This window comes from Fundulus heteroclitus, chromosome 5, assembly GCF_011125445.2.
Source record: "Fundulus heteroclitus isolate FHET01 chromosome 5, MU-UCD_Fhet_4.1, whole genome shotgun sequence".
Classification (NCBI taxonomy): domain Eukaryota; kingdom Metazoa; phylum Chordata; class Actinopteri; order Cyprinodontiformes; family Fundulidae; genus Fundulus; species Fundulus heteroclitus.
The window spans coordinates 22,793,924-22,821,563 of record NC_046365.1 but is presented as its reverse complement, the minus strand read 5'-3'; the positions used below and the strand labels follow the sequence as shown (position 1 = coordinate 22,821,563).

At 44.0% G+C, this 27,640-nt stretch overlaps 1 protein-coding gene across 3 annotated transcripts; it reads left to right on the top strand.

Annotated features, from left to right (window-relative positions):
- Positions 1–167: 167 nt before the first annotated feature.
- Positions 168–26,054, top strand: marf1 (meiosis regulator and mRNA stability factor 1). 3 transcript variants are annotated; one of them, XM_036137224.1, is made up of 27 exons: positions 168–271; positions 762–972; positions 2,387–2,608; positions 3,368–3,527; positions 3,658–3,869; positions 4,653–4,770; positions 4,876–5,048; positions 6,430–6,936; positions 7,757–7,905; positions 8,428–8,586; positions 8,693–8,879; positions 8,972–9,150; positions 9,264–9,344; positions 9,470–9,709; positions 12,193–12,312; positions 12,394–12,572; positions 12,672–12,892; positions 12,990–13,132; positions 13,226–13,359; positions 15,776–15,978; positions 16,056–16,283; positions 20,304–20,543; positions 20,622–20,867; positions 20,966–21,026; positions 21,201–21,305; positions 23,628–23,795; positions 23,882–26,054. In XM_036137224.1, exons 2-27 carry the CDS (start codon positions 820–822, stop codon positions 24,055–24,057), a joined length of 4,764 nt encoding a protein of 1,587 aa, XP_035993117.1. In that variant the 5' UTR covers positions 168–271; positions 762–819; the 3' UTR covers positions 24,058–26,054. The 3 variants fall into 3 exon arrangements, with proteins under 3 accessions (XP_035993117.1, XP_035993115.1, XP_035993116.1); XM_036137222.1 differs by having other exon boundaries at positions 2,387–3,214; XM_036137223.1 differs by lacking the exon at positions 6,430–6,936 and having other exon boundaries at positions 2,387–3,214.
- Positions 26,055–27,640: the final 1,586 nt, after the last annotated feature.

The following is a 27,640-nucleotide window of genomic DNA, read 5'->3' as shown; positions in this document are numbered from 1 at the left end:
CTGCTCGCTGACCAGACCAAATATACTTAAATACCTTGCAAAACAAAAATGTAGTATGAAGTATTCTTTTTACCATAATTCAAACTTTATTTTAATCTCCAATGTTGTTGTGACGCACTGTCGCCAATCCACAACAAAAACAACGCATTACGACAGTCGTGTCGGCTTTTCGGCAGCCGTCGGTTACAAAAAGGTGCCCGCTTCCAGGGAGACAAAAACACTGGAGATTGGTTCTACGAGGAGGATGTGAGAGGCTAAGCTATCGCAGCAGGTAAACTGCTTGTTCTGTGAAGCATAAAATAAACCCTTTTTTGGCTTTTCAATGACGTTAGCTACGTTTTAAATGGAGAGAGTAATAGTTGTCGAATGAGACCCTTAAAGGGACGGAGAGACTGTCGCTTTGCCGTTAGCCAAAACAGCTACACACGGCTAACGCCAAGTTTGTTAAGGACTTATTTTAGCATGTTTAAGATCCCCTAAAAGCCTAGTAACGACAAAACCTTCAACCCAGATGACTGTAAAGTCACTTTTGTTAAAACCACAACTTGGACGTGATTTAAAAAAAAAAAAAAAAAGCGTCTGTACGCGTTATCGACACCGGTCGCTCTTTAGACCGCCCATACGAAGCATCGCTGACCTGATGCACTTTAACCAGATATGCTGTTATCAGAAACGGGTCAGCGTGAGCCGCGGCCGGCGAGCTGGTTTTAGTAACCTAATTTCCCGGCGGGGGAACTTCCGTTTTTCTTTGCTCTGCACAGGGAAGCATGAGAGAGAAGAGGGGCGGAATCATGGTGAAAGCCCCCCGGTGTTTGCACGATGGATGGCGCAAGGAAGGAGAGCTCGGCAGACGGCTCTAGAGCCGTCCCGTGTCCAGGTCACCCAGAAACGGATGCCTCCAACCTCCTATGGAAACACAAAGACTGCTTCTCCTCAAATGAGACGACTTCCCCTCATCAGAAAAACCAAAACGTAGGTGTTTTCATCTCTACACGTGGCGGGGATGTGGGGAGTGAAAGATGCATTTAAAGAGGACGTGTGTAAGGTTTTATGCCGGTTGTACAGGTCATGAGATCTGCTGGGTGTCTTGTATTGATCTGACAAATTCTGCTTTGGTAAGAACTGACTGATGAAGATGATAAACGTATGACGAGCGAAGGGAACGCGTCAGTACGGGCCATAAAAACATTGTGATTTAAAAAAAAAATACTCAGTAGGATCCATTTTACGACACACTTGTCGTCTTCATTCGTCATTTATTTATTTATTTAACGCAGACTCAAGGTCTACAGTTGTTAAGTTGAATGTTTCCTGATAAGATTTAAAGCAATCCAAAGATTAATCTGTGTGCATATGCAGCCTTTAAAATGCTGGTGAAGATTCTCAGTCATCCAGGTCATGGTCATTCCAAAAAAAAGGTTTCAAAAAATACAAAACAACTGGACTTTTTTATTCCCCCCGTGAAGCTTTCTGAATTCCATGTCTGGAGTAGTGTGGAGTTGCACACTTTATAGGTTCAATTTGCATGTTATCTAAGCCATTACAGGGCCTTTGTTGGGCAGTACTATAAAGCTTGCAACTCCACTCTACTCCAGACTTTTTGAATTGAGAACGCTTTCTGGATAGGAAGCAAAACGTCTTCAAACTTCGGGGGAAAGTCCAGTTGTTTTTTGTTTTTTAACTTTTTTGGAGCAGCCTTTAAAAGTATAGACTTTGAGATGAAGATTTTCCAAGTCCAAAAAAATGTTTACACAGTTCCTACTTTTTTTTTTTTTTTCTTTTACCTGCTCAGAAGAGGGTCGTAAACGGCTCCCATGGCGCCTAACTTGGTCTCTCGCAGAAGCAAACCAAAGTGTTGGTAACCCTGGATTCCCCCCCCCCCCCCCCCCCCCCCCAATAAATTCATCACAGATGACAAAGATTGTCATTAGAGGCCAAAGCTGCCTTGCACTGATGTAATGAAGTATTCCTGAATTGAATCGACTTTGAATCAATGATGTTTTTGTTAGGTAATCCTCTGCCACAGGACTGTGCATATTTAACCAGACGTGGCTTAAAAAAAAAACAGGGTTTGAATCGTTGACTAAAACCTTTTGTAACTAACAAGTTATTAGTCTCACTAAAGTTGGGCTTTTCTAGGTGTGAAAGCACTTCAGTCACGTGCCAAAAACTGCATTTTAGCTTAAGTCATCAAGTGATTTTTAAATGGAGGCTACATAGATTATTTGTCGTAATTTAAGAAGGGGTTGCGTTTAATTCCCAATGCTCCTAAAACTGTTTACTCACAAAAATTATAGAAATTTGAATCCATTTTGAAGTGGAAAATTTGAGGGAGCCCTGAAATCTCTACTTTTTTTTTTTTATAAATTATTTTTTTAAATTTCAGAACGCCTACATGGACAACCGAAAGGCTGTGCTGGACCTGAAGGATGTCCCCCCGCCGCCGCCTCCTCCTCATTATCCGTCCACGTCCCAGTTTTCCCAGCCCTTTCCTTTGACACCTCTGCCTTTGCCTCCCGTCTGCTTCCCGCCTTCCCTGCAGCCGACACAAGACTCACACCAACAGTATCTGTCGTCAAAACAGCAGCAAGGCGGTCCTGGTCCCAAAGTAAGCGTTTGCACCCACTGTGACTACTGCAGCACGGGCGGCTATGGCTTGGTGGACGGCAGGGGCGACGCTGGTGGCGGCATCTGCACACCTCGGGCCGCGCCGAGCTCTCTGGGAGCGCCGGTCGGCAGATCAGAGCCGTGCGCCGTAGCCTCGTCCGTTCATCGCTATAGTAACCTAAGCCGCGACGGCGGGAGCGGCGCGCCTGATCCCCCGCTCCCTCTTGGTTGCAAACCTCCGCCGCCGTCTTCCGTGGCTACTTCTCAGCCTCTTTCCCTGCACCCTTACTTCCCCTGCTGCCCAGGACTCCTCCAGCCCTGCTCGGCAGCGTTACCGCTTCAGACCGGCACCTTTCCCGCTCCCGCACCCCCGTCCTCCTCCGTCGCCTCTCCGCCCGCTCCGGCGCCGGCGTCCTGTCTGGTCTCCTCCGGGTTTTACACGTGCGGCGTGGACTGCAACGCGTCGAGCAGAGCGTTCCAGAGAGCGGCACTCGGCGAGCACCCGGGCAGCACCACCGTTACCGCTTCTACCACCTCGGCACTTTTCCCCTCTAATCTCACGGGTTGTCGCGACGGGGCACTCTTCTGCCACGAGTGCATGTTAAAGGTTGGTTCCGTACACTTTTTTTTTTTTTTTTTTTTTTTTCTCAGTTTTCCGAGGGTTTTACACCCTGAGGATGTGAACGTTTGTATTTTCGATGAGTGAAATGGTTTGAAGCCTGTATTTGTAGGTTATCCATACTTTTTCCCTGGTTTGCAGCCAAAGACTGGTCTGACGTCTGAGTCCAAGTTGTGGCCCGACGTTCCCGCGCCTCCAGCTGCTTCCATCCCCGTTCCCGTTTGTAATGGCTGTGGCACGTCCTCTGATGGCACGATGCTCATGCCGTCCCCCAGCCGTGGCAAGATTGGCTATAAATACGGTTAGCAAACACGACTGAATGTGTCATTCTGAGCTATGCTTTCTCTTGAGATTTACAATCGCAAGCACTAATGGTTTATATATCAACTTTAATAAGTACGGTTGACCTTTTTGAAATGATTATTTTTCAGGTGCAGAGCTTGGCGGTCCTGAGAATATCCCTCCCGTCGGCGTCTTCTGGGACATCGAGAACTGCAGCGTGCCCAGCGGACGCTCCGCTGAAGCAGTGGTGCAGCGGATTCGCAGCAGGTTCTTCCAGGGACACCGCGAGGCCGAGTTCATCTGCGTCTGTGATATCAGCAAGGAGAGTAAAGCCGTTATCCAAGAGCTCAACAACTGCCAGGTTTGTGTGAGAATTATACGTCTTGATAGACTCGGGTTAAACACACTGGTTTCCTTTTATACCTTTATACATTTTGTCATGATATCCTGACACAAAGGGCCAAGAAGAGGGTTTCTTCCAGCACTGACTTATATTTTCAGCTCCATCCATCCTCCGTCAGGTCGGAGCAGCTGCCCTGTTCTTGCTGAACGACAACAATGGTTTTCTTCTTGCCGCTCTGCCTTAAAAGGCAGATTTGTGGGTTTTAGGAATAATAGTTTTTGCATCAAACTGATGCTGTTTCTGTTTCCTTTTTGTTCTTCAAAAACAAACATTTTTAGGGTTACACTGAACAGCTGCATTTATACTCAGTTTATAAATGCATAAATCAATGGATTACACAAAGATGGACTCTATTTACTAACTGAGTGACTTTTTTTAAAGGCAATTGGTTGAGCTGGATTTTATTTAGGGGTATCTGAGCAAAGGGGTTGAAAAAAAGAGTTCTTTTCTAAATTATAATAATTTTTTTTTGATTTGTAAAAAGAAAAACTGCTCTTTTTTTCCCCCCCTACTATACAATTATGTACCGTGCCATCTTTGGTTGCCACTCTGAATCCATTGAAACTGTGAAATGACTGAAAATTATAGGTTTAAAAGGTTTTATGTGACATCTTTAAGATTGTGCTTGGTTCAATTAACTCTGGTAGCTTCACTTGTCTCTGTAATAACTTTTCAGTCAAGCAAGGCTCCATACACTGATATATATTTTTTTTTTCTATCGTGCTTTTGGCTTTTCATCAGGTTACCGTCGCTCATATCAACGCCACAGCAAAGAATGCTGCCGATGACAAACTTCGCCAGAGCCTGAGGCGATTTGCAGATACCCACGCTGCACCGGCGACCGTCATACTGGTCTCCTGTGAGTTGCCTCCTCTACACACGAGTTCCTGCACCCACACTTTTAGATTCTTTTTTAAGAGAGAGACCATTGGTTGACTTTCATTTCCTCTCTCTTTCTGGCCAGCGGACGTGAACTTTGCCAGCGAGCTGAGTGACCTGCGCCATCGCCACGGCTTCCAGGTGATCCTCATCCACGGCAACCACACGTCCTCGACTCTGCTGCAGCAGGCCCACCGCCACGTGTCCTTTCAGGAAATCACAGCCGACCTGCCGCAGCGCGTGCTTGTCAAATCGCAGGTAAGCCTCGGAGTCGTCCGCTGAAGCCCCGAAACGCCTTAAATCCTTGCTGTGAGTGAAACGGTAAGGGGGTTTGGAAGTTAGCCCGTTAAACAAATGAAAAATACAGTTTTTGGAAGGACTCCTGCAGAAAAACAGAACATGAAACATTACAGATGGATAACAATGTAGAATGGTAGAAGGTCCTGTTTCTTTGCCCGTCTCAGTTCTAACAAGTTGACGCGAATGCTCGTCAAATCGGTGCGTCGCCGTGTTTCCTCCTCTTACAGGTTGAGCAAGTCCTGCCTGGATATTTTTGCTCTTGCATTACTCCACTGAGGAGATTGTTACATCATTGTTTTTCTTCTCCTAAAATTATTTTAAACTGATTTACAGTGTCTTTCAGAGGTATTCATACCTCCCCTAAAAATTTGCATTAGAGCCACAAACCTCACTGAATTATATTCGGATTTTGTGACTTTGCAACACTAAGAAATGCTTAATCAGCATTTCCCAGAGCTGATGGAAAGGAGTTTAACACGACAACGCACGTGGCCATCCACCTGAACCGGCAGGCCGAGTGGGGTGGGGGGGGCATTAATCAGAAAAGGCAGCCAACAGGCCTGTGGTAACTCTGGAGGAGCTGCACCATCCACTGCTCATGTAGGAAAACCTGTTGGTAAGACGGATTACTCGTGCACTGAAAGAATCTGCCTTTTTATGAAAGGGCGGCAAAAAGAAAAGCATTTAGAAAGGAAGCCATAAGAGGTCCTGTTTGCAGTCTGTCAGAAGCTACGTGGGGGATGCATCAAGCAAGTGCTCCAAGTCAGACGAGACCAAAGTTGGCCTGCATGCAAACTGCTGTGTGTATGAAACCTGTCGAAGGTGAAAGGCTGCTTGACGTTCACCTTGAAACGTCAACAAAGCGTTAACGCATGCTTTACGATGCTCAGACCTAAAGCCAAATGAGAATCTTTGGAAAGCCTTAAGCGTTGTTCGTTCATCTCCTTTCAGTCTGACTGAGCTGTTTGCAAAGTTGCAACAAAATACGTTGAAGTTTGTGGTCGTAAAATGACGAAATGTGGAAAAAGTTAAGTACTTCTGTAAAGCACTGTATCAGGGCTTCAGGTAACTTGTGTCAGATATTTAAGCCATTCAATCCTGACAAATATCTAAATCCTCTTTTTTTTCTTTTTTTTTTTCATGTGATTTTTAGAGCTTTGTGTTTGTACATCAGTTTTTTTTGTTTTTTTTTTGCTAGTTGGGATGAATGAACCTCGGGGCTGAAGACGTTTTAGGCTACCCAGTTTTGAGTCGTACAAAAAAACGGGTGCAGCTTTGTGTCTTGAGTCTAAAATGTACAACCCAGACAGGCACAATGTCTCTTCCTCCCCTCCCTCAGCCCAGTTTCAGCCTCCTCTATGTGCGCAACCTCCCCAACATCTGTGACAAGACCCTGCAGAACGCCGTGAGGCTCAGGCTTCGCCGCCTGTCAGACAACTGCGGGGGCAAAGTGCAGAGCATGTCCCCTGGCGCCGCGGTCCTCCGCTTTGGCAGCGCCGAGGCAGCCGCGCGGGCCCGCAAACGGATGGACAAGGAGGACGTGTTTGGCAGCAGAATCAGCCTCTCTTTCTCGCCGAGGCCCAGGGACGAGGCCGGTCCCGAGGCGCCGCTTCAGGCCAAAGGCCGGCCCTTCCAAACCAAGGTGTCTGTGCTCGCCCCTTTCCCGACCATATCCTCCTCCTCCTCCTCCTCCTCCTTTCTGCCCCTGGAGAAGCCCAGGTCGCCCAGGAGGCCACGGCGAGCCAGCCGGCCCCTTCCCACCTCTGGCCTGGTGCCCGAGAGGCCCTACAGCCCCAGGAGGGGCTCCAGTGGGCCTCCCGGCGGCGCTCCTGCCAAACCGCATCAGGTCAGCAGACTCCTCCATGCCTGCCTCCCTCCCTCCCTCCGACCTCCACTGCGCTCTGTCCTTGTCTGGGCTGGCTTGTAAGCCGCAGTAGCTTCTCCTCCCCTCAGTGTTCCTGTGATCGCCGCTTTAACTAACAGCTTGTAGCTGCATGCTCGCCTGCCTTTGTCTTCCTCTAACAGCTCGTAGCATGCATCATTTGTGCTGCTGCCTGTTGTGTTTATTTTTCTCCTGACCGCCCTGCATGTTAACTTATCATGTCAAACCAATGGATGAGTTCCCTCATAGCTTGTGTGTGTGTGTTTTATATGTGAAGCCATGTTTCTGCTACCCTGCTTGTCTTGTCCAGGTTCAGCTTCGCTCTGTTTTTCGTGCCGACGGGGGAAATGAGCCGGCTGCTGGCATCAGTTTATTTATTTATTTATTTTTTCTTGCTTATTTGCAATAAATTAAACCGACGTGGCGTGCTGATCAAAAACTGACCCGCTAATATATAAACTAGGGATGGGTAGTTGAAACAATTGTTGAGCTTTTAAAATGTAGATAAAATTATGCGCAACCCCTCAAACTCAGATCAGCATCTGCTTCTAAATAAAGATATAAATGGGTAGTAAGATTGGTTCTTGATCTATTCGCATTAACTACACATCCCTAGTTTTCCCTTTTTAAAGTGTTTGTGAACGTCGGACCCTCCATCAGCTTGATTGCATGCAGCCTCGCAAATGTCACGGCCATCATGTCCACCTTTTCTATAACCATTTAAAATATATATATACATGCTCTGGATCCAGATATAAATGGTTCTTCTCGTGTCTCGGTTTAGGATGTGGTTAACACGGAGACCAGGACCAGGGTGGGCCTGCCGCAGCAGTGCAGGGGCCGGGCTGCCTCCTCATCACCCCACAGAAACGGGACCGGAGCCCCGGAGGAGCAGACCAAGGTCGGCCTGACGGGAGAACCCGTCCATCGGAGGTACGCTCAGATCCGTGGTCTGTCTGTATTTGGTAACCAGGACAAACTCTTATTTAGGCCTGTGCAGAACTGTGAACAGGGTTTTTATTTATTTCTTTTCAAATAAAAATCTGAATGCCCATAAAAGACAAATCTTAATCACCTACTTAGTAAATCAGTCTGATTTTTACTTCCGTATAAATCCAGCTGTTCTGTAAAGGCCTGCTGTAGCGCTGATTACTCCATCATCCCAAAACGGAAATTGTAAAATGCAAACAGGATGAAAGACGGTGCTCTGTCCAGATGAGACCAGAACAACTTAATTTATGTGATGGAAGCAGATTCCTATAGTTTTCCTATGGTGTGAATACTTTTGCAACGAGTCGTATCTGGTTTTCTAGGTTCAGAGTAAGTGAAATGGTAGTTTTCGCTTTAAAACTGTTTGCCGCGTTGACGGTGTGTGTGCGCAGTTGTACGTTCAGCTTTGTCAGACTGTAATTGCCAGCCTAAACGGCCTCTCCCCTACCTGTTTCTGTGCAAAAGAGAGAACTCCAGCCCCCGGAGTGTAACCGGATCGCCCGTGGCGCAGAGGGACCGGGGCTTCAGCGAGTTCACCATCAGCACACCCTCCGCCTTCAACAAGCTGAGTCTGAACAGGAGCTTCAGCCCCCTCGTCCCGTCTCAGGGGTCCTGGTCCTCCCGGTACTGCAGCTGCTCCAAGATTATCCAGCGCCTCGTCATTAAAACCCGTCACTGTCGAAATGTTGGTTTTAATTTTTTAACAATCTTCCCGTCTTCCGACCAATAGGAGCGTGTCCCCCTGCCTGTCCAGCCGCTCCTCCCCTCTGCTTACAACCGCCCGCGACTTTTGCCCCGAGGGTCCGTCTGAGCCGTTCTCAGAGGGGGCTGAGCTCCAGGTGGCCAACCTGGACTACAGGATGTCCCGCAAGGATCTGCAGCAGATGCTGCATGACGCCTTCTCCCGATACGGACAGGTAAAGCTCGCTCCTGAAGACCCAAAACACCGGTGTTTGGAGATCAAGGCTTCCTACATTCAAGCATTTTAATTTTTTCTAATGTCGTCCAGGTAAAAGTCGTGGATCTGAGCCCCCACACGGATTATCAGCTGAAGGCCACGGTTCAGATGGCGTCCCTGCAGCAAGCCATCGGCGCCGTCAGCGGCCTGCACCGCTACAAGATCGGAAGCAAGCGCGTCCAGGTCTCTCTGGTCACCGGCGGCAACAACAAGTCTCTCTCTTTGCTCAGGTGCAGTTCGCTGAACACTTTGGTCGTTTTGAGCCTGCCACGCGGAAATGCAACGTCGGTGGTTTTTATTTCGGATGTGCCTTTTATGTTCTTTGACGTTTGTTTTTTTACAGCACAGAGATCATTTGCATCCTGCAGGACGCTCCCGCTAACTGCCTCCCCCTGTTCAAACTTGCCGAGATCTACGAGAAGAAGTCAGTGGCCGTCCCAGCCCGTCGCTTTCCACCCCGAGCGATTTATCATTCAGTAAACGTCTGAGCTGTGACGTAACAACGCGGCTGTCTCGTCCTCGTTTTTTTTTTTTTTTTTTTTTACTCAGGCACTGTCGCAGACTGGCCGTCGGAGACCTGTACAAGTTGTCGGATGTGCTGTCTGTGCGGGAGCAGGGGGGCTCCAGGCTGGCGTGCCTCCTTCCCAACGTCCAGGTCCGCCAGAGTCCGCTGGGATCCTCCCAGTCGCAGGAAGGCTCCTCGTCTGCCAGCGGGAGTCCTGTCGTCTTTGAGGAGCTGGAGTACCACGAGCCTGTTTGCAGACAGCATTACGCTAAGCAGGACTTCAGGTAAAGAAATGTGTTCATACAGCATCTTAAAAAAAACTATTCACACCATTTGAATCTCCAGAGTCTTTCATTTTGACTGCAGGTTTAGTTTTAGTTGGTCTTTTGAGTAAAACGCGACCTTATTTTTAGTGGTTCACTCAGTAACTTCAGCTTTAGTCGACTCAACACTCTTTTCCTCCTTCATTTTTTATTTTACTGTAGATTTACTGTAAGTTTAGTCAAATAAAATGTGGGGAATGCTTTTTAGAGCTTCTAATTTTAAAGGAAATTCATTATGCATGCATGAAATACTTTATTTTAGGATAGAGTTGAGTATATTTTGTATCACAAAGATAGTTTTTCATGAATCAAGAACTCTTAAAAACTAACTAAAAAGTTATTCCCATTGGACCTTTGCTACCAAAACAAGTATAAATGTATTTCTGCAGGTACCATTTTTCTCTGTAAAATACGCCAAAAAATGTTTGAGGAAAGACGCCAAATGTTACCAGTGATTTAAATTGAACAAATATCTATACTATATAACACTATTGCCCAAAACCCTCAAGAAATAAATATAATTAAATTATAATTAAATAAAAACTGCAGAACCATGAAGCTGTCGGCTCTCTTGAATTTTTGAACTTCTTTCATCATCATCACACTGCAAAAATGGGTCTAAAAATAAGTAAAATGTTCTTAAAGTTAGTGTATTTATCCTTGATTTGAGCAGGTAAATAAGATTATCTGCCAATGGTATGAGTATTTTGACCCCTAAAATAAGATAATTAGACATCCTGCACTTAAAATAAGATGATGGAGATGAATTGTTCCTATTTTAAGTGCAAAAATCTTATTCCATTGGCAAATCATCTTATTTACCTGCTCAAATCAAGGACAAATATACTAATTTTAAGAAAAATGTACTTATTTTTAGTTCTGTTTTTGCAGAGATCGACACCAAAGCCCTGCTAATGATGCATCATCATCATCAGGGCTGTTCAGTGTTTTTCTTCATGACCGTCAGCTTCCTATCTTTTGGAGTTAGTCTTTTCCAGCTGGTCCGTTGTGAGGAGGCTTCCCCGTTTTGGTCCTAACTATCTGAGATGCTTTCAGTGTCTCTACATTTTGTTGTTCCTATTATCTGAGGCCTTCTGTGAGTGACAGTAGTTCAGGATGTCAGACTGAAGCATGTGTAGCTCTGCACCTTCTCCGACTGTCTGACCAAAACAGGCCAGGGGTCCGTGTTTCTCAGACCCACGCATCAATTTGCCGGGAAAGTCACGAGTGAGGCAGGCAGGGAGAGCCGGCGGTAAAGTGAAATGCATCCGCTTTGAAGAAAATGGATAAAGCATTAAAGAAATAGTGGAGTTATGGTAGGGGCAGAAAAGTACTGTGAAAAGTTAATTGAGGATGCACTTTGAACTTGTCCTGGCTGCAGCGTTGTGGTTACTGTCACACTGGCGTGAATGGTAAAGTCCCGTGGTTCATAGAGGGAACCCCGATTCTGTAGCTTTGTTTGCCTTACTACCCTAAAAATCGTGAAAATGACCGGTCCACAAAGGGCTGTTTGCGTCTGGCAGCTTTTAAAACCTGGACAGAGATCTACACCAAAGCTTGGAACGCCGTCCCACAACGTAGACTCTCTGTCGGCACTTTTTAAGAAAATCTGTGCGCTCCATCTGCTGGACATTTTTTCACTGCAACCACCGTTAAATGCTGTGTAAAACCTTCTCTCTCCAATATGACGGCGTTGTTTTGCTGTGCGTTAGTGTGATGGTTAGCTGTAAAACAGCAAATCTGCTCAGTCAGGCCCGCTTTCTTTTAATCTCTTCCTGTTTTAAATAAATTAAGAAACATGTAAAGTGTGAACAATAAGATGCTTCAGGTGTGTTTTGGCTCTGTCTGACCTGCTGTAAGGATTTTTTTTTTTTATGAATTTATTTGCTTTGCTCTGGAAGCATGGAAGATGGAGACATTTTTTATTTTATTTTTTTATTTTTTTTTGTAAATTAAAAAATAAAAGGCCACGGAGAAATGTTTTCTTCAGTCATTAAAGTTAAAACAGGTCATGGATCTCTTGCACAGCTTCACCTTTTGATCTTAAACCTGCAGCTCTGGCTCCATGTTTTAGGTCCCTGTGCCTTGGAAAGGTAAATCTGCCCCAATCTCTAGGGTTTAGTAGCTTCCAGCAGATTCTTATTTAGCATTTTTATTCATTATTTTCTTTTAGCCTTGCCTTTTTAGCTCCAACTATCCACACCGCAGCACGATGCTCCCTTTGCCTTGTTTACTCCATAGTTTTTGTCGTTTTGGCCAAAAAGTTACATTTTCATCTCCTCTTACCTGAACACCTTTCTCCACATTTTTTTTGTGTCCCCTACGAAATGTGAAAAAGGTGTAGGTGTGTAGATACTTTTTTTTTTTTTTTTTTAAGGATCTTTAGGGTTTGCAAAGATACTTTCCCTGAGAAAGATGTGCATATATATTCTTTTTAATTATAGCGAGGCCGACTTTGACCCTGAATCCTACAAAGCCCCCTTTGTGGTGATATCGCTGAGCCGCTTGGCCTCTGAAGTCCACAGTCTGTTGCAGATGCATGACGGCACCCTTCCGCTGCTCAGGTATGGCCAGAATCCGGTATGTAAGGTTTTACTAAAAAACCTGTGCGCGCCACATTTAAAGTAAGCCATTTTGCTTTTTAGTTTTCCAGACTGCTACGCAGCAAAGTTTTGCCCTCTGCACGTTAGCAGCGAGATGCTTGAGGACGGTGTTCCTCTGGAGCATTTGATCACCTGCATTCCCAGCGTCACCATCGTCACGGCTCAGAACGGCTTCAAAGTCATCAAGTGGGTCCACAACAAACCCCCTTCACAAAACTCCGGTAGGAACAAATGTCAGGACTACGTTTCTCGTCTTCACGATTCTCAGATGCATCTGTAACGTTTTTGTCTGCGTCTTTTTTTTTTTTTTTTTCCTGCAGAGCCATGGATTCAGCGGTGCAAGAGTCCCGTCGGCAATCCGCAGCTCATCCAGTTCAGCAGAGAGATCATCGACCTGCTGAAGAGTCAGCCGTCCTGCCTCATGCCAATCAGCAAATTCATTCCTTCCTATCACCACCACTTTGCCAAGCAGTGCCGCGTCTCCGACTACGGCTTCTCCAAGCTGCTGGAGCTCCTGGAAGCTGTCCCACATGTCCTGCAGGTACTTTGTATGAAGCAAACAACCTCTTGTTCATTTTCTCCCCCAAACTGCATTTGTTTGTGTTTGAGGCTGTGCTTTGTGTTTTCTTCACCTACAGATAATAGGAATGGGCACCAAACGTTTACTGACCCTAACCCACCGAGCTCAAGTGAAGCGCTTCACGCAAGACCTTCTAAAATTGCTCAAGTTCCAAGCTAGTAAACAGGTGGCCATCAGGGACTTTATGCAGGCGTATCATTGGTCAGTAATCTTTTTTTTTTAAATGGCTCAATGCCTAAGAAACGTTTGGATTACTGATGTTTTAGGTCTTGGTAATCGTGTTATTTGCTGCAGGTGCTTCTCCAGAGACTGGAGGGTAACGGACTATGGCGTATGTGACCTGATGGACCTGCTGGCCGAGATCCCAGACACCACCATCACCATCACTAACCAGACCACAGACACCGTCATCTCTGTCCCTAAGAGAGGTCAGTCTGAAACGGTTACCGTTACAATAAATTCTCCGATTCTATGCAGACAGTTTTTTTTTTTTTTTTTTTTTTTTTTTTTAAGTCACACGATGGCTGTAACCTGACTCTAGCCAAATGAATTTCGCTCCGCCCAGCTCCACTCATCCATCTGGGACTGATCCATAGGAATTGCCTTTTTTGAAGGCTGGGCCTCCTTGCATATGATTGGATAAGCCACTTGTCTGTCATCTTTATCGACGTGCTATTTCAACCAGTCACACCGAAGCTAACCCGTGACGCTGTGATAGTGACGCAGGAAAAAACAAAACTTGCCAAATCCGGTCGGGAAAAGGGCGAAAACATCGTTTCCACCAACAAAAGCCTTCAGAGCCGTTATCTGATGTTCTTTTAATGAAACAATATTAGGTAGATTGGACAACACGGAAGAAATAGCAGCATCAATGTTAACGCTTGCTTCCTCGATGCGAGCCGCCATTGCTGTCTGAATCAAAACAGTCTCACGTCACGGTCGCTTCTCCACTAAGTCACATCTATGAAACTCCAGCCCTGCGTCCTGATTGGCTAGACAATAAAATTGGTTGAAGAAATAACTCTCTATGGGAGATGTCCCAGATGGATGTGAGTGAATAGGCGGAGCTAAGCTGAACGAAATTCATCTGGCTCGTCAGGTTACGAAGGCTGCCCAACAAACCACAAATATATCGTCATCCAGTCTCACACCGCGCGATGTTAATATCTTAGAGGCCTGCTTGTGATACAGCACTTGTCGGCATTATATCCCAGTTGTCCTTTTCAGTCTGCTGAGTGCTGTCTCGCTGTTAAAAGCTCGCATAGGTGTAGCAGGTGATGGTGCCGAAGATGCTAAAGGTCAGAGAGAGGTGAGAGTACGGTGAGAAAGGCGTTGTCTTATAAGCCCATTTTCAGAATTTAAGAAGCCCTTTTTCCCCGCAAACAATCCGAGGCATCTAAATGTGTTTAACAACCTGCACTCTGAGGCCTGTTTAGGCTGTAGCATAACTAGAAAACAGAACGTCAGTGTTCCCCTCCCTAAGGCCTGTTGAAGAACAACGGGCGTTGTAAAGTTAAGGATTGGGTTGTAAAAAACAATTAGCTAAGCTTGAATATCTCAGAGTTCAATACGGCATAAGAATGTAGCACAGCTGCAAACACACAAAGCCTTGGGTTGTCCATCTAAACGGCCAGTAGGACCGAGGTCCTTAATCAGAGAAGCAGGCAAGAAGCACCTGGTTCCTCTGGAGGAGCTGCAGAGATCAGCGGCTTCAGGAGGAGAATCTGAGGACTGGGCCGCTATCATCAGGCACGTCACAAATCTGACATTAATGGAAAACAAAAAGAACGACATTTATGAAAGATCTAGTCGCTCTTATTTAACGTTTGCCACAAACCAAGAAGGGGAAACGTTTTGAAATCGTACACTTTTTTTTTTTTTTTTTTTTTTTTTTTTTTGGTTGCAAAACGCACTGTGTAGTAGAAAACCAGCACATCGCCATGGATACTAGGCCCCAGCAATGACTTATGGCGGTGGCAGCATCAAGCTTTACCGTTTCTTTTCTTTAGTGGGAATACGGAAGATGTTCAGAGTTGATGGGAAGATGAAGGGGGCGAATATTAGGGCAACCCTTGAAGAAAACCCTTTTGCAGGCTGCTTGTTACTAGGGAGCGAGCGTTCACCCTCCAGCAGGAAGGGACTGTAGACATGCAGCCAGAGCTACCGTGGAAAGATCAAAGTCCCGACCTATCAATTTAATTTTATTTATACAGCGCCAATTCATGAAACATGTTATCTCAAGGCAAAGTCAAAATCAATCATATTATACTGATTTGTCAAATAATTTCCTATATAAGGGAACCCAGTCGATTGCATCAAAGTCCCGACAAGCAGCATTCACTCCTGAGGAAGCGTAGAGCCACAGGAAGAGTCATCTGCATTGTACATAGCTTTGCAGCAATCCCTTATACTGAGCAAGCATGAAGCGACAGTGGAGAGGAAAACTCTCCTTTTAAACGGGAAGCAAAAACCTCCAGCAGAACCGGGCTCAGTCTTAGCTAAAGCTTATCCAGAATCTGTGGTAAAACTTGACGGGTGATGTTCAGATATTCTGCATCCAACTTTACTGAGGTTTTTAAAAGTCGGTCTCTTTTTTTTTTTGTGTAATGACAACAATGGGATTTTGATTCTTCTATTTTCTAAAGAAGAATTAGGAGGATTGGGGGGGGGGGGGATTCAGTCTCTACCAGCTTCACACATCCAGAGAGGAAGGTGGCTCTACAAAGTATTAACTCAGGGCCTCAGCACTAATATTGCTGCACCTTCCAGCTGTTTGTTTATTCCCTCCCAAAAAAAGATGTAAGCTGTTAATTTTCCCATTGGGTTTTAATGTTCTCTTGGCAGAGCGTACGGTGGAGGAAATGGAGCGAACAAAGCAGTTTGGGAAGGAGGTGGTGGACCTCCTCCGTCATCAGCCACACTGCCGAATGCCGTTCAGTAAATTCATTCCCACCTACCACCACCACTTCGGCCGGCAGTGCAAGCTCAGCTACTACGGCTTCACCAAGCTGATGGAGCTCTTTGAGGCAATCCCAGACATTGTGATGGTAAGCCCCCCCCCCAATATACCTCTGCTGAACCTTTTTAATAAACGTCACTGTTGAACGCTTCCCTCCCTCCTCAGGTGCTGGAATGCGGTGAGGAGAAAGTGCTGATTTTAACGGAGGTGGAGCGTATCAAAGCTCTGGCAGCCCAGCTGGTGAAGCTCCTGCGGGCTCAGAAGAACCTCAGCCTTCCTGTCAGCCAGCTGCTCCCCGAGTACAGCAAGACCTTCGGGTACGGCATTCGCCTGCAGGACTACGACGCGGCGGCGCTGCCTGCTCTGCTGGCCAAACTCTGCCATGTTGTCAAGGTAAAAAAAACTAAAAAAAAAAAAAATGGAGACATTTGTTGAGAAAACCCAGTCTGGATTAGGGCTGAACGATTTAGCAAAATAATCTAATTGCGATTTATTTATTTTTTTTCCCCCAGTTTAATTCATCATGTCTTTTCAAACATATACAAACAACAAATAAATCTGTTTCCTCGCCGTGCAGATTAGTTGCTAAAAGACCCACGGTATCTAAACTCAGAGCAGAAATTATTGCGTTCTGCCTACAATATATTTCAACCAAAATTGCAATTTCGACTTTTCTCTGCATTAACCACAAGCAACAAAAATGTTCTCTTAAAAAAAAAAAAAAAAAGATGTTTGTAAAGAAGGACTATTTAAAACAAGAACTTTTAATGTTTCTATTAATCAGAATATTATTCAAGAGAACAGCTTTTAGTTGATTTGGACATCAATCCTTGTTGAACATAAAGTGCAACCAACAAGCAAGTCTATGTATTAAACTGATTGACCAGTACTTAATGCTATGTATGATTATACAAACTCTAAAACAAGTAATAAAATTTGATTATCTCACTGCTGCAACTGTCTTCCATGTGAAGCAAACCCACTTTAAAAATTTTACCGACACCTAATGGACGTGTCTAATTCCCTAATTGTTACATAGCCAAAAATTGCTGACCTCTGCGATTTGGAAATTGCGTTTTTTTTTTAAATCGTGATTATATTGAAAATGTGATTAATTGTTCAGCCCTAGTCTGGATGAAATGAGCGTGCGAGGGCTGGACGATATCACAATATATTTCTTAATTTTGGTCGATACGATATAATTATGACATCGATTTAAACAAAATAAGTCTCAGAAAGAATGACCACAACAGGTGCTTGTACAAACTAACATTTATTTATTTTTTTGTCATGTTTATAAAGCTCCTCCAATATAACAGTTTAGAAATATTTGCTTTAAAAAAAATAAAATAGTATAAATCTACATAAAACCCAGAACGTCAGTCAGTGACAAGTGCTGCAATCATGGACTGCAGTGTTAATTGAAATGTCATATCACCTTGATCGAATAGTTTTATTGTGATATATAGATATTAAATTATTGTCCACCCCTATTTTAAACTATTTTTTTATACTTGTGTCAAACCTTTCATTGTATATACAGATGGATTACAGATGCATGTTTGTTTTAACCCACTTTCCAACAGTTTATTGCAATGACTGATGTGCAGCATCTGTGCTTCTGCAGAGTTTATAAACTGCAGAGTTTATAAACTGTAAGTCAATGGCGGAGAATGAAAATCCAGCCTTTTCTGAACAGTTTTTCCTCAGAATGAGATAAAAGGATGAGTTTTTTTGCTACAGCGTATCCTGAGAATGTGTCGGCTGCTTTAAATAAACAGCATCCTTTTATAATGGAGAGAGGTAGTTGGATTGGTCACCTTCTCTCTGTCTTCCTGCAACCAGAGGGATTACATCCTTGAACTTTATTCTGGCTGCAGAAGAGGAAAACTCTGGAAAAAAGGAACCCAGCAGAGCTGAAGGAGGTTAATGATATGAATTCAAGGAGGGATGCACAATATTAAGAACAGTTGCAATATGCGATAGTATTGGTAAATGATGCCGCGAATAAATACAGAAACAATTAAAGCGTTAATGTCTTTCTGCTTTAGGATCATAGCAAACAAAGACCCCCAGATAACAAGTCTTCTATCCAGCTACTTAAAAAACAGCATTCATCGTTTCCATCAGACGCAAGGTTGCAATCAAAGGGTTGCCTTTTTCTGACTTGTGATGTTTTGCCATTGAAACAGTTTCTTATCAACTTTACCTTCTCAAACTTTTTTTTTTTTTTTTTTTTTTGCTGCATTAAACAACAAATGTCACCAAACATTTTGGGGCCGCTGAGAGCCTGAATGCAGGGTGCTTAAAGGAGCAATAAGAGAAATGTCATTGTTTTTTATAGAGAAAGAACTAAAGGTATCTTTTTAGACGGACTATGATTAAACGTCACACGCCCCCTCTCCCTGTTGTTCTCAAATCTCTTGTTTACAAAGCCGGGCCGGCCGCGCGTGCATGTACGTGTACAGCTGCCACTCCGGGCTCACACACTCCCTGCCCATAAAATGCAGGCAGAAAATGGTGGAGAGCGCCCCCATTGGATCAAAACGCATTATAAAGCTGAGTTACTGACTTCTTCACCAGACATGTTCCTCTGAAAGGTGATGCTGTGTATTTATCCACTGCAGAGGCGTGGCTCTCTCTGCTGAAGCTCCACCTAGTGGTGAAATATTGCGTATCGCTCCTTTAAATAATTACGGATGATCTGGAATAGTATGGAATGGGGATAAGTATTGAGTTAATAATCGTATGAAAAGTAAAAACAACAAATATTTAGTTATAATCGTTATGTGATAGACTGTCGCAAAGTAGCTCATAACTACGAGGAACCAAATGCTGCATGGAAGAAAATCATCGCTACGCATCACTCAAACAATCTCCATGTGGTGGCGTCGTCCATCTGTGGGGATGCTGGTCTTCAGCAGAGACGGTGAAGCTGTTCATATGAAGACAGCTGGAGCTAAATTCATGACAGGGGGCGGAGGTTCGCCTTCCAGCAGAATGAAAGGGCTTGGATTAAAGGATGGCCTAGTCAAAGTCCAAATTCCAATCCGTGACAAGACTTGAAAATCAATGTTCAGAGATGCCTTCCCTCCACTTTGCCTGGGCTTTATTTATTAAGCTGAGCCGGTCGGACAGCTATTTCAGTGTCAGACGTGCAAAGCGGGGAGAGATCAGACCTAAATGACTTGAAGCTGTGAATACAGTAAAAGGTTGTTCAAGTTTTGACTCTTGGGGCTGAATGCAGGCAGATTCATTCAAAACAATCTCTAATTAAAATGTGTTTTGTTGTTTGAATGTAAAGGAAAAAAAAAAGATGTGAAGACACTGAAGCAGTTTGAATACTTTTGAAAGGCATTGTTGGTCAGTCTGCAGATATTTCTGCAGCAGTCTCGTTTAAAAGAAAAAACCCAATTAATCCATTGTTTGCTTTTCTGCTAATCAGTGGGTATTCTGAATTCCCACCTCTTCCAAATTTCAGAGATAAAAATGTGAATAAAGATGTGAGTATCTATCCGCCACATAAAACCAGGATCCAAACAGGTAACCAAGAGGTTTTTAAAAAAAAGATTCTTTTGGGAATTTATTGGAGGGTTTTGTGGCGTTATCAGGGCTTCCCTCACTTACAGTAGAAGATTGTAAGCTTGTTGAAAAGTAATGAGATCCTCAGAGCAGTAGACGTTGAAACGGCTACTAATAAGTTCACAGAACATATATATATATATATATATATATATATATATATATATATATATATATATATATATATATATATATATATATTTATATATTTATATATATATATATATATATATAATTTTTTTTTTTTTTTTTTTTTTTTTTAAAACATACTGCTTGAATTTTCTTTAGTTTGTTTTTCTTGAACAAAAGCTGTTTGTTAATGTTGGGTTAAATGATGTATCCAAAAAAAAAAACAATTAGATTTCCCTCAAAGCCTCTGTGGAAGCGTGTCCCTAAAAGCTTAAAGCACTAGGCAAGGCAAATTTTTTTATATAGCACAATTCAGTACAGAGACAATGCAAAGTGCTTTACATGATTAAAATATAGGAAAATAAAACAGAATAAAAGCAAGTAGGGATAGTATAGAAACAAAAAAGAACATTTGAGAACAGTAAAACATTTTAACTGGAACATTCAAAGGCAATTCTAAACAAATGTGTTTTTAATCTCGATTTAAAGGAATTCAGGCTTTCTGCACTTTTACAGTTTTCTGGAAGTTTGTTCCAGATAAGTGGATCATAGGAACTAGTTTACTTTTAGCAGAGATGGAGCGGTATGAAGCTGTGAGTGTTAGCCGTGCATATGTTTGTTGGTTAGCGTCGAAGCGTGTGTGTAACTGGACCGTCGTCCCGTCCGTCGCACAGTTAACGTCTCTCCGCCGCTTCGGTTCAGGTGGTGGACGGCGCCGACGGGCGGGAAGTGCAGCTGATCAACAGGAAGTCTCTGCGGCTGCTGACCACCCAGCTGCTGGCTCTGCTCATGTCCCAAGGAGGCCGTCAGGTGGCGACGGGCGTGAAGGTGGAGGAGCTGAGCCGGCTCTACCTCAACGTTCACGGGGCCCAGCTTAACCCGTGCGAATACGGGTTTCTGTCTCTGAGCGAGCTGCTGAAGAGCCTGCCCTATCTGGTGGAGGTCGGTTTCTCTTTCAAGACGGGCGGTGGTCTTCGTCGTTCATCACTCCATGGCCTCACTGTTCCCTTTCCTCCTCAGTTGTACTTTGAAGGAAGCGGTGAAGATGGTAAAGACTCCGGCGGCAGCCAGGGGGTTGAGTGGGTGAGGCTAACCAGGCTGTACCAGTTTGCGGGTAACGTGCGGGCGCTGCTCCACACCTACCACTACAACCAGATCTTCCTGACCGAGTTCCAGGGGGCTTACAGCAAGTTCACAGGCTGCAGCCTCGACCCTCGCTTTTATGGCTACGTCACCACCGACGAGCTGCTCAGCGCTATCCCACAGGTCAAAATGGCTCACTTTTTATTTTTTATCAACTCTGAAGACGATGGTTTAGTTCTTTTTAGGGTTTTTTGTCTTGTTAACATGTCTGGTGTTTTCAGGTGGTCTGGATCAAAGGGCATGGTCATAAGAAGATTATTGTTTTGAAGAACGATATGAAAGGTGAGGACTTGCTTCTGATTGCAGATCGCTTAGGTTTCCCCTGTCACTGGGACAAGCTCTATTTGGACCTCTTTCTTTCTTTCTTTTTTTCTAAGTGAAAGATTTTAGATGTGTGAAAAGAGAATATGGAAACTTGGTTGACAAAGCAACGTGTGTGTTTTTTTTTTTTTTTAGCCAAGCCGAGCTGTTCGGTGCCCAGCAGCCCCCAGCCAGGAGAAATGCAGGAGAGTCCGAGGGACAGCCCCGTCAGCAGCACCACATCAGGAACACAAAGTCCAGGTAGTGGAGGTCCCACAAGACTATTTATGAAACGACCGCTGTGTACGAAAACACTGCCGAAGTTCCCTTAAACGCCATTACAGTGGGTAAAATAAATATGGAACATATGTTCTTTTTTTCTCATATTATAACCCAGGTCATCTGTAGACTCGAGCTGTTCTCTCTGAGTAGCTGTCCGTTTGGGATCGTCGTCTTTCTAGGAAATCCTCTGTCCAGGGTTCCTGCGGATCCTTAAAAAGTCTTAAAAGGCATTGAATTCTGTAATATAAAACTAAGGCCTTAATTGGCATTAAAATGTCTTAAATCAATCTTTCTTAGGTCTTAAAATTGTTACGAGGTCATAAATAGGATTTTATTTTTGTAATCCTTACCAAACAGTAAAATAATTGACACAATTCTATTTTTTTTAATTTACAGAACGGCTCAATGTAACCATTATTGGTTCCGTCCCGATAGCGGAACCAATAGAAACTGTTGCAGCCGGACCATAGCTGGGGAAAAGAGTTGGCACTGGTTATGTTGTGGTTTTTAAAACTGATTTATAGTTTATTTTAGTAGGGAACAAAACAAAGTTTGTGAATTCAGTTCAGTAGTTGTTAAAAATATATCTGTAATTTGTGTGTTTTTTAGCTTTCTTCCTATATGGCATGTTTTTCAAAAATTTTAAATATGTTTACTGGGCCAGAAAGTAATGGTTTATGTTAAAATAAACATGTGGGTGAAGTTGACGCAACCAGGTTTTTCTTGTTTATCGTGAAGTTGGTCTTAACTTTTTATTTCAAGTGGCATTAAAAAGTCTTGAATTTAACTTGCCTTATGCTGTAGGAACCCTGTCTGTCGTTTCATCTTCAGATTATCAGGAAGGTCTCTGTCCGTCTTTCTATCAGGTGAATTTTGTCTGCAGCCCCCTGCTGTGAATCAGCCCACATCGTGATATTCCCGCCTGCAGACATCGTTGTTGGCGGGATGTTTTTGTGTCAAGGTGTAGAACGTGTCGTGTGCGCCGACGTTCAGACAGCATTGAGGGCTTTACTTTAGGTTTTCATGGGGGAAATGCTACCTGCTGTTTGCAGCTCTTTCTGAAGCTTCTCAGTGCTTCTTGGACAGCTCTTTTAGTTCTTCTGACTTCTTTGTCAGAAGTCTTATAAGCGACCCCTGGCCGTGGCTGTTTCATGGTAAAATGACGTTCTTTCCACCTCCAAACATGGGTCCAGCTGGGCTCACTGGTGCAGCTGCATACTAGCATCAGTATGTTTTTCAACCAGAAGACTTTGTGACTCTGAGCCTCTACCCATCGTTCCACTCTGTGCAACACTTTGGTAATGACAAACCTTTTTACATGCCGTAAGTCTAGAAAGCATTGCTGCTGCACGCCAATATTAAATACTGATAGACTTCAGTTGGTTTCTTGGCTTTTTATTTTTTTTTTCTCTGCCAATCTTCAGGTGCTCAGTATTTGGCCTACGTTCACACTGCAGGGGAGATGTGACCCAGATCTGTCTCTTCATGGCAGGGCGAACAGCCAAGCTCCAACATTTTTTACCCTTTTAAAAAAGAAATCCGGTTTCAGATCAGATATTTCTCTAAACGTCTGCAATCTGAACGCTCATGTCCCATTTCTTCTTATTATTATGATGTGATCTTAATGTTGTCGGCTCCCACTGCTCGACAATTTCATAACACAGAGACAACGGGCCGGTATGCACCCTTCTTTGTTATGGGTTCTACTTTGTTTATTGAACAAAACTTTAGTGAACATTTCTAGAAACGATTACATCCATGCACATTGTCTTCTGTTGTCTGCACATACAGTTTGTGTTCACTGGTTGTATTTAACTAGTACTATGAGCGACCAAGCAATAAAAATCTGATTTCAGCAAAAGAGAAAAATCAGAATTGAGCATCAGAACCTGCAGTGTGAACATTGCTTTATTACATGTAATGTCACTTTATTACACAGAACGTAGGTGTGGGCAATTGGGTCGGTACGACGAGTGAATTTCATGTCAGGAAATAACAAAACAAAAAGGTGTTCCATACTTGTTTTTACCCGCTCCATACACCTAATGTTTGCAAAAACTGAGCAATAATTAATTGGAATTTGCTTAATTTTTGTACCGTATTTTTCAGAGCACAAAGCGCACCTTCCATTTTTTTTTTTTTTTTTTTTTTTTTTTTTTTTTTTTTTTTTTTTTTTTTTTTTTTTAGAAGATTTAAGGATTTTAAGTGTGCCTTTTATAGTCCGAAAACACAGTATTTATCTGACTGTTTGACTCTAAATTAGTTTTTTATTAGATTTTTAAGTTTTGCTTTGGCTGCCAGGTTGCGAGGTCGACTCCGAGCTGCTCCGTCTGACGTCGCCCGTCGACCTGCTGTGCGGTCCGGTACCATCCTGCCTGCCGTCGCCTCAGCTCCGTCCTGACCCGGTTCTCCTACAGCAGATGGACCTGATTGACTTTGAGAAAACTCCGCCTCCACAGCTTCCAACGGGTCAGTCCGATTTACCCTCGCACCATGTCCTCCCAGCCAGAAAACACTTCCTGTTTCATTTTATTTGGGGTTCTTTTAAATCTCAGAGCCGGACTCTGCAGAGGAGGCGGCGGCAGCAGACGGCGAGCAGCCTGGAGGTACAGACGGTTCACCTCCAGCCCCCGACGGGAAGATCGCCTTGTCCACGGACAGTCCCGGCAGGAGAGCTTCCCGCAGCCGATTTAAACTGGCCGCCAACTTCTCCTTCACCGCAGGGCTCTGATCCACTCGTCTGCTTACGTTTCACCTCGACAGCGCTGACCCGTGTAACTCTAAACGGAAGAGTTGACCAGCTCATTGACGTCTGTGTTCCCTTCCACTCAGCGAGCCATCTTCTTGGTTCATGATGTTTGTTCATGTCCTCCTAACACTGATCTTCTGTTTTTTGCAGATTTTCTGCAATTCTTTGATTTGCAAACCAACCGACTGTATCCTAGTTTTCATCCCAGGAGCAGGTGATTTCAAAGGGCAATCCTCAGTTTTGAGCCGTAGCTGACGTGTCGAGAAACTCGGGGGGGGAGTTATAAAACCTGAGTTAGTTTTCACTGTAGTTTTCAGTTTGTAAAACTGACATGTGGACGGTTTTCTACTAAGATTTGTCGGCGAAAACACTCAAAGTTACTTCTTTTCCTCTCTGCCGGAGACAGAAACTTTCATTTGAAACCCCCTAATTTCAACCTTTGGCGAGGTCTTGGTTGGTCATAACGGTTTAGAACGAGCAATCCAGCTAAATGAGTTGCTGTCTGTTGAATTCTCTCTGATTTTTCTCCGTGTTTACCAGCAGCTTTGCCTCCAGCCTTTTTTTTTTTTTTAAAGCCGTGCTTCTGCTGGTGTGGTTTACACTGGAGCGGGTGGAGGGGGGAAAACGCGCAAGGTGTGCATAACCGAGTTTATGCAAGGCGTCTAACCCCAGGAGCCGATGAAGAGAGGACCTCGTTTAAGATCGGTCTTCGTTTTTTGTCCTCCTACCGTGATTTCTGCCACCACCCAAGCAGCCGCCATATAAAGGTTTGTTGAGTTAACCTTTGCCGCTAAGTGGGCACTGAATCAGTGGTGGAGGATTGGGAGGACGGCACACAGTCCTGCCTGAGCGTTTGATTTTTTTTAATGGCACCAGTGAATGAGTTTTAGAGGAAAGAGGGGGGGTGAGGAGCTGATGGATTTCAGAGTCCAGGGGCTCTGAGAAGCCTCCTGCGCAGACTGACTCTCTCCCAGAGGGGCCCTCCGCGGCGCTCTGGAACCCGCCGGGCTTTTACAATGGCTTGTATTCGCCGCGGCGCCGAAACACGACGCCATCGCTCCTCCCTCTGAGGCAGTAGTAGTTTTAACGTGCAAGATGTGTGTTGATCTCTCAGATTTATCTTTTCTTCTTCTTTTGGCTGCAGAAATATCTCCAGATGTCGGCTACATGCAAGGTTCAAAGCAGACGCAAATGAAGTCAAAAGCTGCTGTTTGTGTTTCTTATAAACCTTTTAGGGAATGGGTCACAGCCCATCTAATGAGTTTGTTTACATGGAGACAGGGTCTAGTTTTCTACTGTAGATGTTTTTTTGTTTTTTGGTGTTAATATGCTGGCCCCTACCATCCTGCACCAATTAGAGTTTTTAAATCTGTCACCTATTACTCATTACCTTTTTCTCTCAGTGTTTAAGTGACCAGCTCCCAGTTGAATGAATCATCAGTTCAAAGTAATGGTTTGAAACGAAATGACCTAAAACGGATCAGAGAATGTCTAAATGAAAATGTAGCCAAAGGATTTGGTTTCTTTGTTTGAACTACAGTGACAACTAACTTGTTTTTTTTGTTTTTTTTTATTGAGTCCTCGCATCAGTCGGATCCCCCAGAACCCGCTGTGCCGGTTAAAATATGCACCTCTGCATAGTTTTAGTTGCTGAAATACACGCGTGAGGCGAGGGTTTAACCGAGGTCTTGACGCGTCGAGTTTCTCAGTTATTCTCTGAAAGACTTCAGGAAAACTTTATTCTTTCGACCCGTTTTCCTTGAAGCTTTACGTTGTTATGAGTGTTTCGTTTACCTGTTCAACAGCTGTCTGAGTGATTCGTTGTCTCTACAGTCGTCTGCCCCTTTGTTCAGTTTTTTTTTTTTTTGTTTTTTGTTTTTTTACTGCCTTGCTGCTCCTACGCTGGTGGCAACAGTCAAATGATGTTGAAGCGACCAAAAAGAAGCGATTTAATAAAATTCACAAGCATCTGTTTGGTTTTGTACGTTTGTGTGTGTGTGTGTGTGTGTGTGTGTGTGTGTGTGTGTGTGTGTGTGTGTGTGTGTGTGTTCATGAATCGTATTCCAGGTGCGGCTGAATAAATTAGAATAGAGTTAATTTATTTACAGCGGTTCAATTAAGACGGTGGACTTCACGAGCTCAGCTAGGCTGGTTGTGTTTTCGGTGCTTTATTTCAGTTAATTAGAATAATTACAGCTTACAGATGATTAAAAGCCAACATTGAGTTGGTCAGAAAAGGGAGAATGCTATTTATACGAGACTTTTTAGTGCAGAAATGTTGCTGCTGCACAATAATTGGATTCCATTTTTGGCTTGGGAGTCCTTCTGCATAAATTACAGCATCAAAGCAGGGTGACATAGATGGAGTCGGCGTGTGGCTCTGCTGGGATTTTCAGGACGCTCGTACTCCGGGTATTCTGAGGTTTCAAACGGGCCCCTGTGCAGCCCAGTCAGTCAGCGATGACGAGGAGATTCAACCAGCTTTTGGTACAGAGTGGGCCGGCACCAGGTCCAGATGGAAAATGAAATCGGCCTGAAGCTCGTCAGCAGAGGGAAGCATGAAGTGCTGTAAACGTTCCTGGTAGAAGGTTGTGTGGATTGTGGACTTCAGGAAACCCAGCGGACCAGCAGCTGAGGCGGCGTCCCAAATCATCCTGACTGTGGAGACTTTGCAACTGGACTTAAAGCAACGTGCGTCCTGTGCCTCTCCACTCTTAAATCAGACACCGGGACATTGATTTCCTCTTGAAATGCAAAATTTACTGGTACCGCTTTACAATACGGCTGAGGCTCCTCTTGAATAGTGGATAGTTTTTAGATAATCTGTAAACACTTTATTACGCATTCATACGTCTTTATTATGCATTAATTAAGGGCGAGCAAGACACAAAACCGACCAGTTTGAACGTAAAAGGTAGTAACTTAGTCTGAAATGTTTAGTTTAAGAAACTAGATGAAATGTCTAGTTGAACAGATCATGCTCAGTATTTGGCAAGAAACCCTCAGTTTTGTTTCTTGATTGCTCTTGATGCATAATAAACAGATGCGTTTATAAAGTTTATACAGATTAATAAATATATCTATAAACGACTTATCAGCCATCTATAAGGGGAGCCGTACTGTAAAGTGATACCAATTAGCTTTTCTCTAAAAGAGGACCTTTGACCACTTGGCCACAGTCCACTTCTTTTTCTCCTTGGCCCAGGTCAGACACTTTCAGCTTCTCCAGGTCAGTATTGATTTAACACTATGTGACAGACGTAATGACTGCTGTGTGTTGGTTCTGGAAGCGCTAAGTCCAGCTACAGTCCTCCACTGTGATGGATACCAACACACGATCCACACTCAGCTCAGTGCTGTAAATACTCCTGTTACTTGCTTGTGCAACTTTTCCTTATGCACTTTTTCCATCCACTAAACTTTCTGTGAATATGCTGGGATATAGACAGCTTCTGTGTGGCTTTCCCTCCTTGTGGGAGACGTGAAACCAGCAATATTCTCCCTAAATGTGCAGGGTTATAACATTTCTGCATAAAACCTTTTTTTTTTTTTTTTTAAACACATT

Excerpts from the sequence above, each read along its gene's own strand:
- marf1 (XM_036137222.1), top strand. The coding sequence starts at position 820 with ATGGATGGCGCAAGGAAGGAGAGCTCGGCAGACGGCTCTAGAGCCGTC. Across the intron at positions 3,215-3,367 it reads GCCACGAGTGCATGTTAAAG|CCAAAGACTGGTCTGACGTC; the intron begins GTTGGTTCCGTA and ends CCTGGTTTGCAG. Across the intron at positions 20,868-20,965 it reads TGCTCAGCGCTATCCCACAG|GTGGTCTGGATCAAAGGGCA; the intron begins GTCAAAATGGCT and ends TGGTGTTTTCAG.